The sequence below is a fragment of the Heptranchias perlo genome, chromosome 32, assembly GCF_035084215.1.
Source record: "Heptranchias perlo isolate sHepPer1 chromosome 32, sHepPer1.hap1, whole genome shotgun sequence".
In the NCBI taxonomy this organism is placed as follows: Eukaryota; Metazoa; Chordata; class Chondrichthyes; order Hexanchiformes; family Hexanchidae; genus Heptranchias; species Heptranchias perlo.
Window position 1 is genome coordinate 21,914,955 of NC_090356.1, and position 17,248 is coordinate 21,932,202.

At 41.9% G+C, this 17,248-nt stretch overlaps 1 protein-coding gene and 1 long non-coding RNA gene across 4 annotated transcripts in view; one reads left to right on the forward strand and one right to left on the reverse strand.

The window, feature by feature from the left end:
- The window catches only part of LOC137301164 (alpha-1,3-galactosyltransferase 2-like), a 55,187-nt gene extending 40,317 nt beyond the window's left edge, over nucleotides 1-14,870 (reverse strand). Inside the window, exons 1-2 of one of the 2 annotated variants that reach the window (XM_067970613.1) lie at nucleotides 14,724-14,870; nucleotides 13,804-13,844 (exon numbers count right to left, since the gene is read on the reverse strand). In XM_067970613.1, the coding sequence (XP_067826714.1) occupies nucleotides 13,804-13,832 (29 nt within the window). In that variant the 5' untranslated portion in view covers nucleotides 13,833-13,844; nucleotides 14,724-14,870. Of the gene's footprint in view, nucleotides 1-13,803; nucleotides 13,845-13,928; nucleotides 14,050-14,723 lie in introns of those variants that run through there. The other variant, XM_067970612.1, reaches the window with a different exon arrangement.
- Nucleotides 14,006-17,248, forward strand: part of LOC137301165 (uncharacterized) — a 76,261-nt gene continuing 73,018 nt past the window's right edge. For both annotated transcript variants that reach the window (XR_010958237.1, XR_010958238.1), the window contains exon 1: nucleotides 14,006-14,174. This is a non-coding gene — a long non-coding RNA (uncharacterized lncRNA). The remainder of the gene's footprint in view (nucleotides 14,175-17,248) is intronic.

Sequence of the window (17,248 nt, forward strand, 5' to 3'; positions counted from 1 at the left end):
TGCCAGTCCTCTGGCACTATCTCCTTTTGTAATTAATTTTTGTACATATGTAATAGTGCCTCTGCTATCTCTTCCCTAACTTCTTTTAATATGCAATCCAACCAGACCTGGGGTTTAATCCTCTAAGTTTAAATGTCTTAATGCCTTTTTTAAAAATCTCTTCTTCTATTGTCATGCTAGTCTCCCTGGTAAATACCAAGGCAAAGTAATTATTTAATATTTCTGCCATTTCGCTGTCACTTAGACTTTTGGAGGATATACATGAGGAGGTCGTGAACTATCTAAGGACATTGGTTAGTGGGAATGAGGGAGCCTGAAAAGCCCCAGATACCTTTTGCTGGTCCAGGAGTGGCTATTCGGTTGTGATGTGCTGCAGAGATCATTGTTAGCAGTTGGCTTCACCCTGGATGAAGAATCCCCTAACTGCTCTCTACAGGTCAATTGATGGAACTCTGAGAACTAACATGGCATATTCCAAGAGAGGACGACATGGCATTACACCACATATCTGGTTTCAATCAACATTTTGCCTCACACCAACCAAAAATGACTAAATTGGGGATAAAATATTGGTGCCTATTAGGTGCCACAATGTAACAAAGAACGTTATCCTTCAGACAGAAGCCTTATAAGCAGTTGTAAATTTTGCCCATTCAATTCTGCACGCTTTCTTGAGTGTTAAATAGTTGTATTAATTGTTTTAGTTATTATGGTATGTTGGCTCGAGTGTAATGCGATGGCTGTCATGGTACATGTATAATCATGAAGTAACAACATTAATCAAGAGGTGAGAACTCGAGACTATAGTCTCTCAGGCTCATGGTGGCAACTGTTAGATTAGTGTGTGCTAAAAGTGTAACATCAAAGAATTGTCTTTATGCAATGTTGTACATAATTTGTACAAATTATAAGTCTGTACCGGGGTCTTTTACTGGGGATAGCCATAGACACTCAGTATGTTATGGTGATTAGCTGGGAAGATGTGTATTGTAGACCCACAGCTCACTCACTGTTTGAGTGAGTGAGCTGTGGGTCTACAATACACATCGTTCACCTGACGAAGGGGGAAGCCTCCGAAAGCTTGTGAATTTAAAATAAAATTGCTGGACTATAACTTGGTGTTGTAAAATTGTTTACAATCGTCAACCCCAGTCCATCCCCGGCATCTCCACATCATGACTGTTTGAGAGGACTGGGAACGGGCGGGCCGCCTTCTCCCAGACAGATAAGAGGTCATCCACATTGACGAGATTAAGTACCATGCCATTGTCCCATGTCGTTTGCATCACTACGCCATCCATATTGATGAGTCTTGCCATTGTCTAGTCATTGCAATTATGTGTATTTTCGTGGGACTGGCCATTCTGAAATGTGTGTTAGGAAGAATGCAGACTGCATTGGAGAACACAGGTTCCCCAAAGATGCTAATTGTAAGACAGGCCGAAGTATGTGACAAGAAGGAAACAGAGGATGTAGTAAAAAATGATGTGGACAAAGAATTTAATAGATTGAATAAAATAAATGTGATCTAGTATAAACCCCTGCTCAGGCAGAATTGCTGAGTGGGCAAAGATTAGTTATCATAAAATGATAAAAGGGGGGAAATGAGAATGTCTAACAAATGAGAATGTCTAAGTGGCAAAGAATGAGAATGTATAAGTGGCAAAGAATGAGAATGAGAATGTCTAAGTGGCAAAGTAGAAAAGTAGTAATAGGACAAGCAAGGGTTAATTAGAAGCTGCCTAGGTTAGAACAATGGGCCCCTTCAAGGCTAATAGTGAGATGAGTAACTCATGTTGCCATTAGGGAGTAGGGAGTTTGGTGTAGGTGTCTTTGTATGGCTGGGTGATCAATAGAAATAATGAGCTTAGCGAAGCCAGAGACATTACAGGTTGACTGATAAGGATGTGGGATGATTGGGGGAAAACATTCCAAGCTAGGAGATGAAGAGACATTCATCTATGTCTGTCACTGCGGCGTGATCAGCTAACTGTATTGTCCATGATTGGCCTGTAGTGAGGTAACCCATCATGGCCAACCTATGCCAGGCTTATGATTGGTATTGACCCTCATGCTAACAATGTTCCAACCCCTATTGAGCTGTATAAACGTGTGTATTTTCTGTATGTTCTTTGTCTTGTTCTGCCAGCATAGGTGGGACTCTATCGGGAGTCCAGATCAATGCTGTAGACCAAGTTCTACTCTAATAAAATTGTGTTGAACTCCAACGGTGTATTCGACTCAGAATTTGCTGAACCAGACTGAGGGGAAAGAATCGAGTTCATCACTGGCAGGCCAGGTGCTGGACCGACGGGATCCCTTTTGTCAAGCTGATGGACTACATCTGGCCTTGCTACCTGTGCTGGGGATATTTAGTCAGCTCACCACAGGACTTCCTGCTAACAGTGTATAATACACAGCTCAAACAAAGGCTCAGCGTACAGGATCCCTCCAGAGCCAGCAGGCTAGGTTTGTTGTGGTGGACATGCTGGCTGGAGCCAAACGCCCATGTTGGAAAAAGGAAAGTAGCCTGCAGAAGGCAGGATCCGCGGGATCCAAGAGGGTGGGACCGTGAGAGCTCCACCCAGAGTGGAAGCAGGTGATGTATCTCCAGTTTCCGTTCTGTAAACTGATGCTTAAATACAGTGTACTAAACTGTTCTTCGTAATAAACTACGTGCCACCGTAACCAATTTGGATCGACTCGAATCTTTTAGAACCGGGAAGTGAGTAGCAGAGCAGGGGCTCCCTAGACCGTAAATATATTCCCAATAATGCCTTTTTCTTTGGTTTCAATTTTGCCCTTATTTCTTTGGTGTATTATTACTGGTTAGTTATTTCTTGCTTTTTAGTGGGACATATTTCTCCTGGACTCTATTGATCACCGTTTTAAATGTTTCCCTCTGTTGTTCTATTTCTTTGTTTATCAGTAAATTTTTCCAGTTTATTTTTCCTAGCTCCGTTCTCATCCCCTTAAAATCTATTACTTTGGTCTTAGTCTTACTTATGTCCTTCTCAATCTTTATCTTAAACCTTATTATGTAGTGATCGCTATTGCCTAGATGTTCCCCAATGCTTACTTCTATCATCTGTTCTGGTTCATTTTCCATTACAAGATCCAGCAGTGCTTCCTCTCTTGTTGGGCTTTTTACATTCTGGGTAAGAAAGGATTCTTGCATACATTATAATAACTCCCTTTACCTACCTCTTCTTGCCAGTTTATTTGGGGGTAGTTTAAATCTCCCATGATTATTCTATGTCCTTTACGCATTTCACATATTTCTTCCTCCACCTCCTTTCCACTATTAGATAGTCTGTAATATACCCTATTAATGTAACCAATCACTTCTTAACTTTTATTTCAATCCATATGGATTGTTTCTGTCCTTGTTATTTTCTATTGCCATTATATTATTTCTAATTAGTACAGCAACTCCACCCCCTTCTTCCTTCCTTATCCTTTCTGATTATGTTATAACCTGCAATATTTAGTTGTCAATCTTGTTCTTTATGTAGCCATTTTTCAGTTATTCCTACTACATCTGGTTCCTTGCTACAGATTATTGCCTCCAGTTCCCTCGTTTTATTTTGGACGCTAAGTACATTGCTGTACAGGCAGTTGAATTCATCTTGAATAGTTGCCATTCTTTTTAACGGTCCTTTTACTGCTTCTGCTTTACGACTACTTGTTTTATGACCGTTTATGTTGCCTTTACACTCACCCCTGTTTCTTTTATCTTTAGGCTTTTGTTATTGCTACCAGATCCCTCCCCCCATCTTGTTTGTTTAAAGCCTTATGCACTACCCCACCTCTCCTTTCTGCTAGGTATGTATAAGCATTGAAATAAAATTATATTAATTTTCCCTTTGTTTGATGTTTCAATCCTGTTTGGAGGTGGGGAAGGTTAAAAGTGTAGGGGACAGTGGACAACCTGCCTGATTAGCAGGAGAACAGAGAATGTATTTCTTGTGGAGCCTGCATTATATGGAATATCTTGGCTGGATGAAAGATGGTAGACAGGAGTATGGGTCACTTACTATAAGTAATTCTGTACGATTTCAGGACACTCACACTACTTGAGTATCAATACTCATCAGGCCAATTTTAACTGCCTTTGCCCAACATAAATGTGATGGTAGCAGCCTGAAAATGGTGCCAGTTCACTTACCACCCTAGTTAGCTGGTGAATGTTAAATCTTTAAGTTTATTTGTTATGTTTAGTTAATAATACAATAAATGGAGGCATGGCAAGGAACCTCAGACCCATTGAGTGCACATCTTGTGCCATGTGGGAACTGCAGGATGCTTCCCATGTCCTGGAATAACCACAGGTGCAGGAAGTGTTGTCAGCTGGAGGAGCTCGAGCTCCAGGTTTCGGAGCTTGAGCAGCAGCTGGCGTCACTGCAGTGCATCCGCGAGACAGAGAGCTACATGGATAGCACGTTTCAGGAGGTGGTCACCCCACAGCTTAAGAGAGTGCAGGCAGAGAGGGACTGGGTGACCGCCAGATAGAAAAGGAGGACCAGGCAGGTAGTGCAGTCCGAGCCAAGACCATGGCACCATGGGTGGCTCAACTGTACTGAGCTGGAGGAGAAAGGTCAGGAGAGCAATAGTGATAGGGGATTCTATAGTTAGGAGAGTAGACAGGCATTTCTGCAGCCACAGACATGATTCCAGGATGGTATGTTGACCCCTGGTGCCAGGGTCAAGGATGTCACTGAGCGGCTGCAGGGGGAGGGTGAACAGCCAGAGGTCATGGTCCATATCGGTACCAACGACATAGGTAGAAAGAGGGATTTGGTCTTGGAGGTAGATTTTAAGGAGTTTGGAAGCAGGACCTCAAAGGTAATAATCTCACGGTGCCACACGCTATTGAGTATAGAAATAGGAGGATAGAGCAGATGAATGCATGGCTGGAGAGATGGTGCAGGAGGGAGGGCTTTTGATTCCTGGGCATTGGGACCAGTTCTGGGGAAGGTGGGACCTGTACAGGCCAGGTGGGTTGCACCTCAACGGAACTGGGACCAATGTCCTTGCGGGGAGGTTCGCTAGTCCTGTGGAGGGGGGGGTTTAAAACTAATTTGGTTGGGGGATGGGCACCAGGACGTAGCATTGGAAAGGAAAAACAAGGTGCACAAAGGATTGGGAGAGAAAGATAGCACTAGAGTAAGAAATAGGACAGTATTAGGTGGGATCAGACTAAGAGAGTAGAAGAAAGTCTAAGGTTGCTTTACAGTGCATTTGTAAATGCACGAAGCACGGTAAACAAGGTTGGTGAGCTGCAGGCGCAAATAGCCACATGGTAATATGATGTAGTGGCGATAACCGAGACCTGCCTCAAAAAAGGGCAGGATTGGGTACTAAATATTCCTGGATAAAGTGTTCAGGGAAGGTAAGAAAGGAGGGGGGTGGGGGGTGACAGTATTGATTAAGGAGAATATTGCAGTGCTGGACAGAAATGATGTCCTGGAAGGGTCAAGGACAGAATCTATTTGGTTAGAGTTAAGAAACAAAAGAGGTGCCATTATACTACAGGGTATATTCTATAGGCCACCGACGAGTGGGAAGGATATAGAGCAGCAAATTTGCAGGGAAATTACAGAGAGGTGCAAAAGCAATAGAGTAGTGATAACAGGGGACTTCAACTATCCTAATATAGACTGGGATAGCAATAAAATGAGGGGCAAAGAGGGGGAGGAATTTTCAAAGTGCGTTCAGGAGAACTTTCTTGACCAGTACGTTTCCAGCCCAACGAGGAAGGATGCATTGCCGGATTTGGTTCGGGGGAATGAGGCGGGCCAAGTGGGGGAACATTTAAGGAACAGTGATCATAGTAGCATAAGGTTTAGATTAGCTATGGAAAAGGACATGGACCACTCTAAAGTAAAAGTACTCAATTGGAGGAGGGCCAATTTCAGTGGGATGAGAACAGATCTGGCCCGAGGAAATCGGAATCAAAGATTGGCAGGCAAAACAGTAATTGAACAATGGGCGGCCCTTAAGGAGGAGGTGATTCGGGTACAGTCTAGGCACATTCCCACGAGGGAGTAAGGTAGGGCAACTAAAGCCGGAGCTCCCTGGATGACAAAAGAGAGAGCAAGATGAAGCAGAAAAAAGGGGCGTATGACAGATGTCAGATTGATAATACAAGTGAGAACCAGGGTGAATGTAGAAATTTCAGAGCGGAAGTGAAAAAGGAAATAAGAGTGGCAAAGTATGAGAATAGACTGGTGGCCAACATAAAAGGGAATCCAAAAGTCTTCTATAGGCATGTAAACAGTAAACGGGTAGTAAGAGGAGGGGTGCGGCCAATTAGGGACCAAAAAGGAGGAGATCTACTCACGAAGGCAGGGGGGATGGCTGCAGTACTAAGTGAGTACTTTGCATTTGTCTTTACAAAGGAAGATGATGCTGACAGAGTCTCAGTAAAGGAAGACGTAGTTGAGATACTGGATGGGTTAAAAACTGATAAAATGGAGGCACTGGAAAGGCTAGCTGTACTTAAAGTAGATAAGTCACCCAGTCCGGTTGGGATGCATCCTAGGTTTCTGAGGGAAGGGTGGAAATTGAAGGTTCTGGCCATAATCTTCCAAAAAATCCTTTGATATGGGGGTGGTGCCAGAGGCCTGGAGAATTGCGAATATTACACCCTTGTTCAAAAAAGGGTGTAAGAATAAACCCAGCAACTACAGGCTGGCCAGTTTAACCTCGGTGGTGGGGGAACTTTTAGATATGATAATCCGGGACAGAATTAGCAGTCACTTGGAGAGGTGTGGATTGATTAGGGAAAGCCAGCACGGATTTGTTAAAGGTAAATAGTGTTTAACTAACTTGATAAGAGTTTTTTGATGAGGTAACAGAGAGGGTAGATGAGGGCAATGCAGTTGATGTGATGTATATGGACTTTCAAAAGGTGTTTGATAAAGTGCCACATAATAGGTTTGTCATCAAGATTGAAGCCCATGGAATAAAAGGGGCAGTAGCAGCATGGATACAGAATTGGCTAAGTAACAGGCAACAGAGCGTAGTGGTGAAGTTATTTTTCGGACTGGAGGGAGGTGGCAGGTCCTGATTACCTGGTTTATAATCAGGACCTGTCACTGATTACCTAGTTTATAAACAGTGTTCCCCAGGGGTCGGTACTAGGACCACTGCTTTTCTTGATATATATTAATGGCTTGGACTTGGGTGTACAGAGCACAATTTCCAAAATTGCAGATGACACAAAATTTGGAAGCGTAGTGAACAGCGAGGAAGATAGTGATAGACTTCAAGAGGATATAGACAGGCTGGTGGCGTGGGCGGACATGTGGCAGATGAAATTTAATGCAGAAAAATGCGAGGGGATACATTTCGGTAGGAAGAATGAAGACAGCCAATATAAACTAAAGGGTACAACTCTAAAAGGGGTACAGGAACAGAGCGATCTGGGGGTATATGCACACAAATCATTGAAGGTGGCAGGGCAGGTTGAGAAAGCAGTTGAAAAAGCATACGGGATCCTAGGCTTTATAAAGAGAGGCAAATAGTACAAAAGCAAGGAAGTCCTGATGAACCTTTATAAAACACTGGTTCAGCCACAACTGGAGTATTGTGTCCAGTTCTGGGCACTGCACTTTAGGAAAGGTGTGCAGGCCTTAGAGAGGGTGCAGAAGAGATTTACTAGAATGATTCTAGGGATGAGGGACTTTAGTTATGCGGATAGACTGGAGAAGCTGGGGTTGTTCTCCTTGGAACAGAGAAAGCTGAGAGGAGATTTGATAGAGGTATTCAAAACCATGAAGGGTCTAGACAGAGTAGATAGAGAGAAACTGTTCCCATTGGCAGAATGGTCAAGAACCAGAGGACATAGATTTAAAGGTGACAGGCAAAAGAACCAAAGGTGACATGTGGAAAAACTTTTTTTACACAGCGAATGGTTAGGATCTGGAATGCACTGCCAGAGGGGAAGGTAGAGGCAGATTCAATCATGGCTTTCAAAAGGGAACTGGATAAGTACTTGAAAGGAAAAAAATTCACAGGGCTACGGGGATAAGGCAGGGGAGTGGGACCAGCTGGATTGCTCTTGCATAGAGTCAGCATGGACTCGATGGGCCGAATGGCTTCCTTCCGTGCTGTAACCTTTCTATGGGCATCACCAGCAAGGCCAGCATTTAGTGCCCATCACCAGCTGCCCTGGAGAAGGTGGTGGTGAGTCGTCTTCTTGATCCACTGCAATCTGTGCTGAAGTTTCTCCCATAGTGCTATTAGGTAGGGAGTTCCAGGATTTTGACCCAGTGACGATGAAGGAACAGTGAAATATGTCTAAGTCGAGATGGTGTGTGACTTGGAGAGGAACTTGGTAGGTGATGGTGTTCCCATTTGCCTGCTGCCCTTGTCTTTGTCCTTCTAGGTGGTGGAGGTCGCGGGTTTGGGAGGTGCTATCGAAGAAGCCTTGGTGAGTTGCTGCAGTGCGTCCTGTAGGTGGTACACACTGCAGCCATGGTGGTGGAGGGAGTGGATGTTTAGATACACCTATCTATGTTTTACCATCCTCTGCACGAAGAAGTTATATCTCAATGGTGCATTCACTTTTGAATACATGTCACCTTTTCCTACAACTTGTATCAATATTGAACCTCACTCTGGGATCCAGTTTATATATTCTCTTGAAGATCTTAAATCCCTCAATAAAGCCACCTCCAAGATGCCTTTATTTCCAATGTAAACATCCCTAGTACACTTATTCCTTCCTCATAGCTGAGGTGTCTAATCCCCATTTACCAATGTAGCTGCCCTTCTTTGTACTCCCTTCAAACATAGCTGGCCCTGCCTCCCTCCAAGTCAACTGTATGGTCAAACACAACAGCAAGCAGATAGAAAATCTGTCAGGAGTATGGCAGGCTGCCCAAGAATGGTTAGGGGGTACGTAGGTGGCTTTACTGAAATAGCAGCCTAGTCAGCACTGCCTGCAAGGTGTTGGTCCCAGTGTGATGTAAACACTATTCTCCTGTAAAACATGCAGGGATATAAATCTCAAAATTGGCATTGATTAAATACATGATTTGATTACAGGAAATTGTCATTCTGTTCACCCAAAATCATTTAAAAAATGTTCAACCATGTTCCAAAAAATAACTGCAGAACTCTCGCATAATTTCACATGAAACCCCAACTGATGTTTTAAATGCTAAACTACATCCCATTTACCCCACTGCCTTAATGCGTTGCAAGTAGTGCCTTGGTTATGAAAAATGTATTATTGTCTGTCTTTTTTTTCCAATTTGAGCAATCTATTTGAAATAGAATTGTGCTTCAGAAGACTGATGCATTTATGTAAAATGGTTCCTTGTGTATATTTCCCAATGGAATATATTTCAGAAGCTAAGTGTCTGATCTATTTCTCATCCACCATTAACTGCTTGTCTGCAGGCTATTAATCTGGATAAGATGGTGCCATGGATATCAGACTGTTCTCCTGAGCAACATTCCACTGCCACCAAAGCCATCCAAAAAAAGATTAACAGCAGCAGCTTGCACCTATCCAGTACCTATAAACTTAGTGAAAACAAAGTCAGCTTAAGATCCGAGCATGAGTGAGAGTACAGGCAAAGAGGTAGGTTTTAAGACATTTTTAAAGATGGGCAGACATTTAGCAAGGGAGAGGAGTTTGGGAAGAGAATTCCAAAGTGCGGGAGGCAAGGTGAGGTTGAAGGTTCTACCACCAATGGAGGAGCAGAGGGGTGGCCAATACACCAGAGTCAGATGCGAGCAGTTTGAGAGATGAAGGAAATGGTAGAGATAGGGTAGAGTGAGGGAGGGAGTGGAGGGATTTGTAAATGAGAATTTTGAAATCAATGCCCTTGGGGACAACAAGTCAGCAAGGACAGAGGTAATAAGTGATCTGTACCTAGTGTGAGATAGGACGTGGAAAGCTCTGGAGGAATTGGAGTTTATTCAGCCTGGAGCTTGGGAGGTCACCAAGGAGAATACTGCAGAAGTTGAGGCTGGAGGTGACAAAGGCATGGATGAATCTTGGAATTCCCTGCCTAACACCACTGTTGGCGCACCATCACCACCATAAGAACAGCAACAGTTCAAGAAGAAAGCCCACCACCGCCTTCTCAGGGCAAACAGGGGTGGAAATGCAGCCGTGCCATTTTCACACACATCCCAAGGACAATTTTCTAAAAAATTAGCTGAAACCAAAATGGCAAATAATTGGAGCTGGTTTCAACCAAAGATCACTTTTTTCAATATGAATCCCACCTTCAAAATCCAGGATAGATTTGGCAGTCACTGGGGGAAAAGAAAACATAAATATAATGTTTTGGAGAAAACAAAAAAAATTTTCAATGGAATGGTTCTTTTTTAAACAAAACTATAAAATGGATTTGATTATATGTGATAGAAAGAAAATCAAAAGGTATGGGAAAAGGAGTAAACAGGCCGAGCAGCATTGTCAAAAAAAATGTTTATTTCAGTTGCATTGGATTAATATTACAGTAATAAGGCTTCCCCGTGGAGTTTAGTATTATTACAGTACTGGGAGTAGAGTTTCCACTTTGGGTGCAATCAGCAAATTGGGTGCAAATTGGGCTTGAAATTGCACTGGTTAGGTTACGGTTAAGTTTCCACAAAAATGTATTTGCATAATCACAAACATCAAATCTTCCATGAACCAACACAACCGGTCAGCGTAATAGAACGTAATTGCTTAGTTTTTTTTCTTCTTTGCATCAAAAAATATTCATTGATATATTTAAGAGTGGTAACCTGCTGCAGTTTTGTCAATACAGCTGAAAATGGGTTGATCACAAAAAAAACATTTTTTAATCGGAATGTCTAGTCCTCCACCTGTGAGTAACCTGATTTTAAATCACTGAAAATGACAAAGCTATACTGAACCATTTACTAGTTTCATTGATGTACAGTAGTCAGTTTCTTGGGCAATTAAGTATTTAACATGTAAAAACATTTGAAACATGCCTACTAGTGTCTATGCGCCTAAGAAAACAAGCTTAATTTAAGGACCGTCCTCAAATGGCCGCAATCAGTGGAAACTTGCCATTCTCCTTATTTTGATCTGGGGCACGGCTGGCTTTGGGCATAATGGTTTTTGAGGCAGGGTTAAAGATCGCAGAAATTCGATTTACGCTTGATGTCCCGCTATTTTCCCCTCGATCTTTTGCGCTGATTTGAGCAGATTGCACTTAAAACCAGCGCAATCTAGCGGTAACTCTACCCCCTAGTGTTTACCCTCACAGTAAATGAGCAGATTTATTTTTAAAAAGCTGGTCCAGAGAGACTGGATTTTCTGCGCAGCCACCAAAAATTTAAAAGAATGAATGTCACACAGTGCGCTAAATTAGTAATTCTATTGAATTGTGCATTGCAGGTGCCCCCATGTAACAATAAAGCAACCCTGAAATGTCTTAAGGTTAAATGAGGACACAAGTCAGGAGGGACAGCCAGAATTTGGGGCCAGACCATGGCCCCCCACCTTTATTTTTTTTAAGTTCTGAAATTCCAGTGGGGTAGAGGGCATGCTTACTCCACCAACATGGCAGCGGAAGTGGGGGGGGGTCTAATGCCAATTTACCAGCAGCTATCAATCACAGAATGATTGACTACCTTTAGGAAAGCAGCTGCAGAAGAATTGGGCATGTTTCTTTCTAAAAAGGATCTGACTCTTCGATCGCAGTGGAGCAGAGCTCAAGGAATTTCAGCCCCTATATGTTTGTTTGGTGACAGTTCCTTTAAATTTATTCATGTATATAAGCAGTTTAAAAGCCAACTGCAGTTTAAATTCTTGGGCCAAGTTTAACTCAACACAATACTGCAAGTTTCATCAGTTATAGATACGAGAGGAAATAATCCAAACTGGAACAAAGTTGTGTAATTGGTTCGGTTTCTACATGACTTTCAGTAATGTTTTTAATTTGAATGGTCAGATAATCAAAATCCAGGGTTTGCTGGTAAATCCTTTCTGGAATATTTAAAACATCTGTTCAATTTGTTTCTGAGAGAAGGAACCAATTCACAAACTCAAGAGGGAGAGAGAAAGAGGGCAATTTAAAGCTTTCGAGAGATAGCCTATGTCAGTACATGCTTCTGCAGTGATAATTATATGAAAAGAAACATCACATCATATAAAAGTCAGTTAGAATATTAAGTACAATCCTTTTATTATTTTCTTGCCGAGTTAGGCAAGACAATTTCTACTAAGTTATATGACCGTAACTTGTTTGCTTGTTCATCTTTTGCTAAATAAGTTTGCTTAATGACTTTTAAGTTTAAAATGAGGTCTGATGCTTTATTTGTTCATCGAAAGCGAGCGATCCTGTGAAGGTGTAGGATTCTACTGGTAGCTAAAAATATTTAACTGAAAAGTTTTTAGTAGGAGAACGATCACAAAAACCTATCTGGATGTAAAGACTAATGAAGACCCTTTCAAAGACACATGATGTTGGGTCACGCCTATGGAACTGATCCAAATGCTAAATTGAATCTAGAATAAGGGTAGCAATGACTCAAAAATGCAACATCCTAAAAGCGTAAGTGAGAAAATGCAATACTTAAGTGTAGTACTAAGCCATAGGGATCAGGAAGATCCCAGGTTTGATATTTGGTCCATACTAAGTTAGCTGGGGGAGGGGCACTATGACTAAACCCCAGTGTCTCTGGGGTGGGAGGTGAAAACAAGCTCTTATTCCTGTTTACTGTACAGTAATAGATGCTTGGCTATTAGGTGAGGACGAGATTAGATGCTGATTCACGGTGTTGTCCCAGTCTGCTCACAGCCAACGTTGGGATGGGCAAATGAAGACTGAATACTTGGGTGTGGTACTAGAAGCTGCTGTGTCAATGGGGCGATAACATAAGCAAACAGCTCATATTTTCAAAACAGACTGTGATCTAAATTAACCAGTGTAAGGAATCTTACAACACCAGGTTATAGTCAAACAGTTTTATTTGAAAAATCACAAGCTTTGGACTATAACCTGGTGTTGTAAGATCCCTTACATTTGTCCACCCCAGTCCATTACCGGCATCTCCACATCATAAATTAACCAGAACCGTTCTTCAAAAAGGATTTTTTTCCCGGCAGAAAGGGCTTGATAAATTCGATTGACATTACATGACAAGTGGCGCGATTTATATCATTGTGTTCTTAAAATAAAATGCAACAAGTGTGGAAGGTGTCCTTCTACTGGGAATACAACTCTCCAGTTCACACATTAACAATTGATCTCATTGCTTAGTCTGCTAGGCTTTTTTTAAACCGCACCCCCCAAAAAACCAACAGAATAAATGAAGGGTGTTAGGACAAACCTATCGTTTCTGGGTGACTAAAGCTGTCGCTGAATCCCCCACCCGAATCGAGATCACCTCCCGCTTCCGCCACTTAGCCGGACCTTCAAGCCTCACCTATGCTCTCGGGTTTAATAGATGTCTAATATGCTCTAATAGATCTGTCCACCGTTTCTTTTGTGTTGCTCCCGTTCTCTTAAGCAGCTTGTATTTTTGCTTCAAGACATTAAAAGGGAAATGTGATTTAAACCCTGCAGAAAATTCAGAGCAAAACATATTTCAAATAATTTCGCCTACAATAATGGATCAATTAAAATGTGTTCAGAGTTTTTTTTTCCCCACCCGTCTTAAAGCCACATTTTGGAATAATCGTTAAAACAGTGACAGAGAAATAGCAAAAAAAATCGAACGGAAAATGTGAAACTTGATCGCCCCTCATGGTAATTTTATTCAAAGATCCTACTAGTTATGCAACTCAAAAGATGAAAGTAAAAAGGAACGGCTACTCACTTCACATAGGAAATCCACCTTAATGCCATTTCAAGGGAGATCTAAAAAAATAATAAATTGATAAGATTCTTATTGAAATAGGAAAAGCCTCGCTTGCTTGCTTGCTTGTTGCTTCACTTTCTGACCTGTTACACAGCAGCCTGCAGTGAGGCGTGCCCATAGACCAGACGTTCCAACGCAAATTCACGTCTTTAAGAAGTAAAACCAACCAGACTTGTTGGACGCACTACTGCTATCTTGAATCCCAAGCAGAGCATGACGAGGAATCGCACCATCAGGGTGAGCCATGTACAACGTACTGCGGGAACCCACCGCAGTATTTTGCTTTTGATGGACAGACCTGACACTGATATCAGGGGATGACAAAACCAGTAAGTGTTTGTTTCTCCAAGAATAACCTTTTAAGGAGTTATGGGGGAGGTTTTTTTTTTAAAAAGAGCGCCGTCCTCATGATTAAAATAAAAGTTTGGCAAACCTTCCCCCCCCACCTCCCTCCCTTTCTTTACAATTATATAAAGCAGTGCGCTCCATTGAAATGCCATCCTCGCATATTTCAAGTTTTACCGGTACGAACTGGCTCAGTTTGTAGCACATTTCTTTCTGACTCAAAGTTGTAGGTTTAAGTTTCATTCCAGGGCTTGGGCACATAATTTCCACTCGCTAGCCCAGGACTAAAGAAGTGCTTAAACAGCTGCCCTTAGGGATGAGGTGTTAGGTCAAGAACCTGTTTCAGGTGAATGTTAAAGATCCGTCTGTGATTTGAGTTGTGAGAAAAGACCTGGCCTTTTTAGCCTGGAAGGAGGCATCTGAAAGGCGATATAGAGTATATAAGATAGCAAGTGGTATGGAAAAAGTTTATCCCGAATACTATAGATTAAACATTGGGAGTAAGACAAACAGATATAGAGTCAAAGTAGTACCTTTTGATTCCGATGCCAGGAAGTCCTTCACACAGAGTTATCACCACTTGTAGCTGACTTACGGACGGAGTGCTGCTGGTGGAAACACTAGAATTATTTAAGAAACAATTGGATGCAGCTATGGAGAAACTTGCGGTTGTTCTGGATGAATGAATTGAGCTAAGGCAAATGGTCTTCCTCATCCATAGGTATCTTGTGATCCTATGGCACTCTTTGGAAAAAGAGTTGGTGCCTAGAACCAACATTCAATCAATACCAAAAACTGATTAAGCAGTATCTCATTGCTGAGCGGTGTTATGCACAAAATGGCTGTTTTATTTGATGCACGTGTAACAACACTGACTCCACTGCAGAACTAATTTATTGCATATGAAGCTTCTTAAAGCTGTTTCTCTGACAAAAGGCTTATGCTTGAATTTATATGAACTGTACCAATCAACTTTTCTCTTCCTAAACAACAAAATAATCCTAGTTTTTTCAAGAAAGCTCTTCAAATTACTTTGAAGTTTTAAGAACAACAATGAATATTTCCAATATGTTCATTATGTATAAAAAGATGCATTGGAGCACCTTACAGGGTGAGTGCATGGTGGGGTGGTGATGGTTGCAGGCATTTAGCTGCTTTTTTTAATATCAATTTCCAGCAGACCAATGTCTGTGGGTTGATTTCCTCTGTTTAACTTATAAATCAAGTTCCCTTATCATGGTGGCAATCTCAGACAGACAGTCTCCTTTCAAATTGATTCTGAAAGCTCAGCTTCTGTGAGCCAGTTCATGGCATTTAATTTTTGTTGTTAAATGAAGTTTCTGTAGATGCAGTTTTTGAAGACTTGCTTCAGAATCTCTGCAATTTCTCAAGACCTTCTAACACTTCTGAAAATGTTCTAAATGAGATGAACGATATAGGATCTTAAATACCCTTAAAATATAAGGAATCTTACAACACCAGGTTATAGTCCAACAATTTTATTTTAAAATCACAAGCTTTTGCTTGTGATTTTAAAATAAAATTGTTGGACTATAACCTGGTGTTGTAAGATTCCATACATTTGTCCACCCCAGTCCATCACCAGCATCTCCACATCATGACCCTTAAAATATCACAGAGGAAGTCTATTTAAGGGATGTAACAAACTGTGACCAACTGAGATGGCCAATTCAACTGATTCCTCCCAAACGTGTCATTCAACTGAACAGACCGTTAGGAACTATAATTGTTAGATTTTCATTAATTTAATGAAAAGTGGGTTCAGAATGGGTGCAGTCATGTAGGTGCAGAATGGATTCATTCACACTTACAAAATAGGTTTGATCACGGTCTAAAAATAGATCTTTTCATATCGCCTTTTTAAAAAATGTAACAGTCGAAAAACACTGAGCCAATGTAAGTCATTGAGCACAGGGGTGATGGGTGAACAGGACTTGGTGCAAGTTAGGATATGGGCAGCAGAGTTTTTGGATGAGCTCAAGTTTATGGAGGGGAGGAAGATGGGAGGCCGGCCAGGAGAGCATTGGAATACTTGAGTCTGGAGGCAACAAAAGTATGGATGAAGGTTTCAGCCACAAATAGGCAGGGGTGGAGACAAGCAATATTACAGAGGTGGAAGTAGGCGATGTGATGGAGAGGATATGAGGTTCAGCCTTTCTGACTGTGCCTCCCAACCTTTTTCTTCTCTATCTTTCCTTCCTGAAACACACATAGCTCTGCAGATGTGTTCCCCATTCATTGTCTTCCTTTATCTAGGTTGCCATGACCCCTATGATATCTATTTGCTCCCCACTTACCATCACTTCCAACCCATCCATTCTATTTCTTATGCTCCTGGCATTCATATATGTATCTTAGATCTTTCTTTGTCTTCCTTGCTGTATCAACCTGACTCTTTCTCAATAGCTGATCTACAGTGTTAACACCTCCCCATTTCACAACCCCCCCCACCCCCTCCCAACTATCAGCCACAATGAATGTGCCTCCTCTCTTTAGGTGAAAGTTGCCTGGATCGTATATCCATCCCAATGGTACAATCCTCTCCATGATGCGGTCCCAAGAGACAAGAATTTGAATCAATCCCTCAACACCATGTGTTATACATGTACTTGTCTAATCTGTCTCTCTACCAGGTTCAGCGCAATGGGACTATTTCTGAGATTACTACCCTGGGAGTCCTTTTCTATAATTTTCTTCTACCTACTGAAATTCCCAGTGTGGTACCTCCATTCTATGTTTGTGGGTGCTGCCTGGTATATCGCTGAAGTGGCTATTCCTCATGTGTCAAGCCTAGACATTCATTGCCAGCAGGTTATTTGACAGTGGAAGGCATCACAGCCAATCTTGATCCTGACCTCATCTAATCTTCATGTACTCTCCATCAGCGCTCATGTGATCTGAGATAGGAACACTTGCTGATTTTATTTTTTTCACCATTATCCCAGCTGAGATCAACTAATCAGCACAAACCAGGGATCGAACCTGGGGCCTTTCTGGTCTACAAAGCTCAGTTCCACACAGGACAGTGCACTTATTA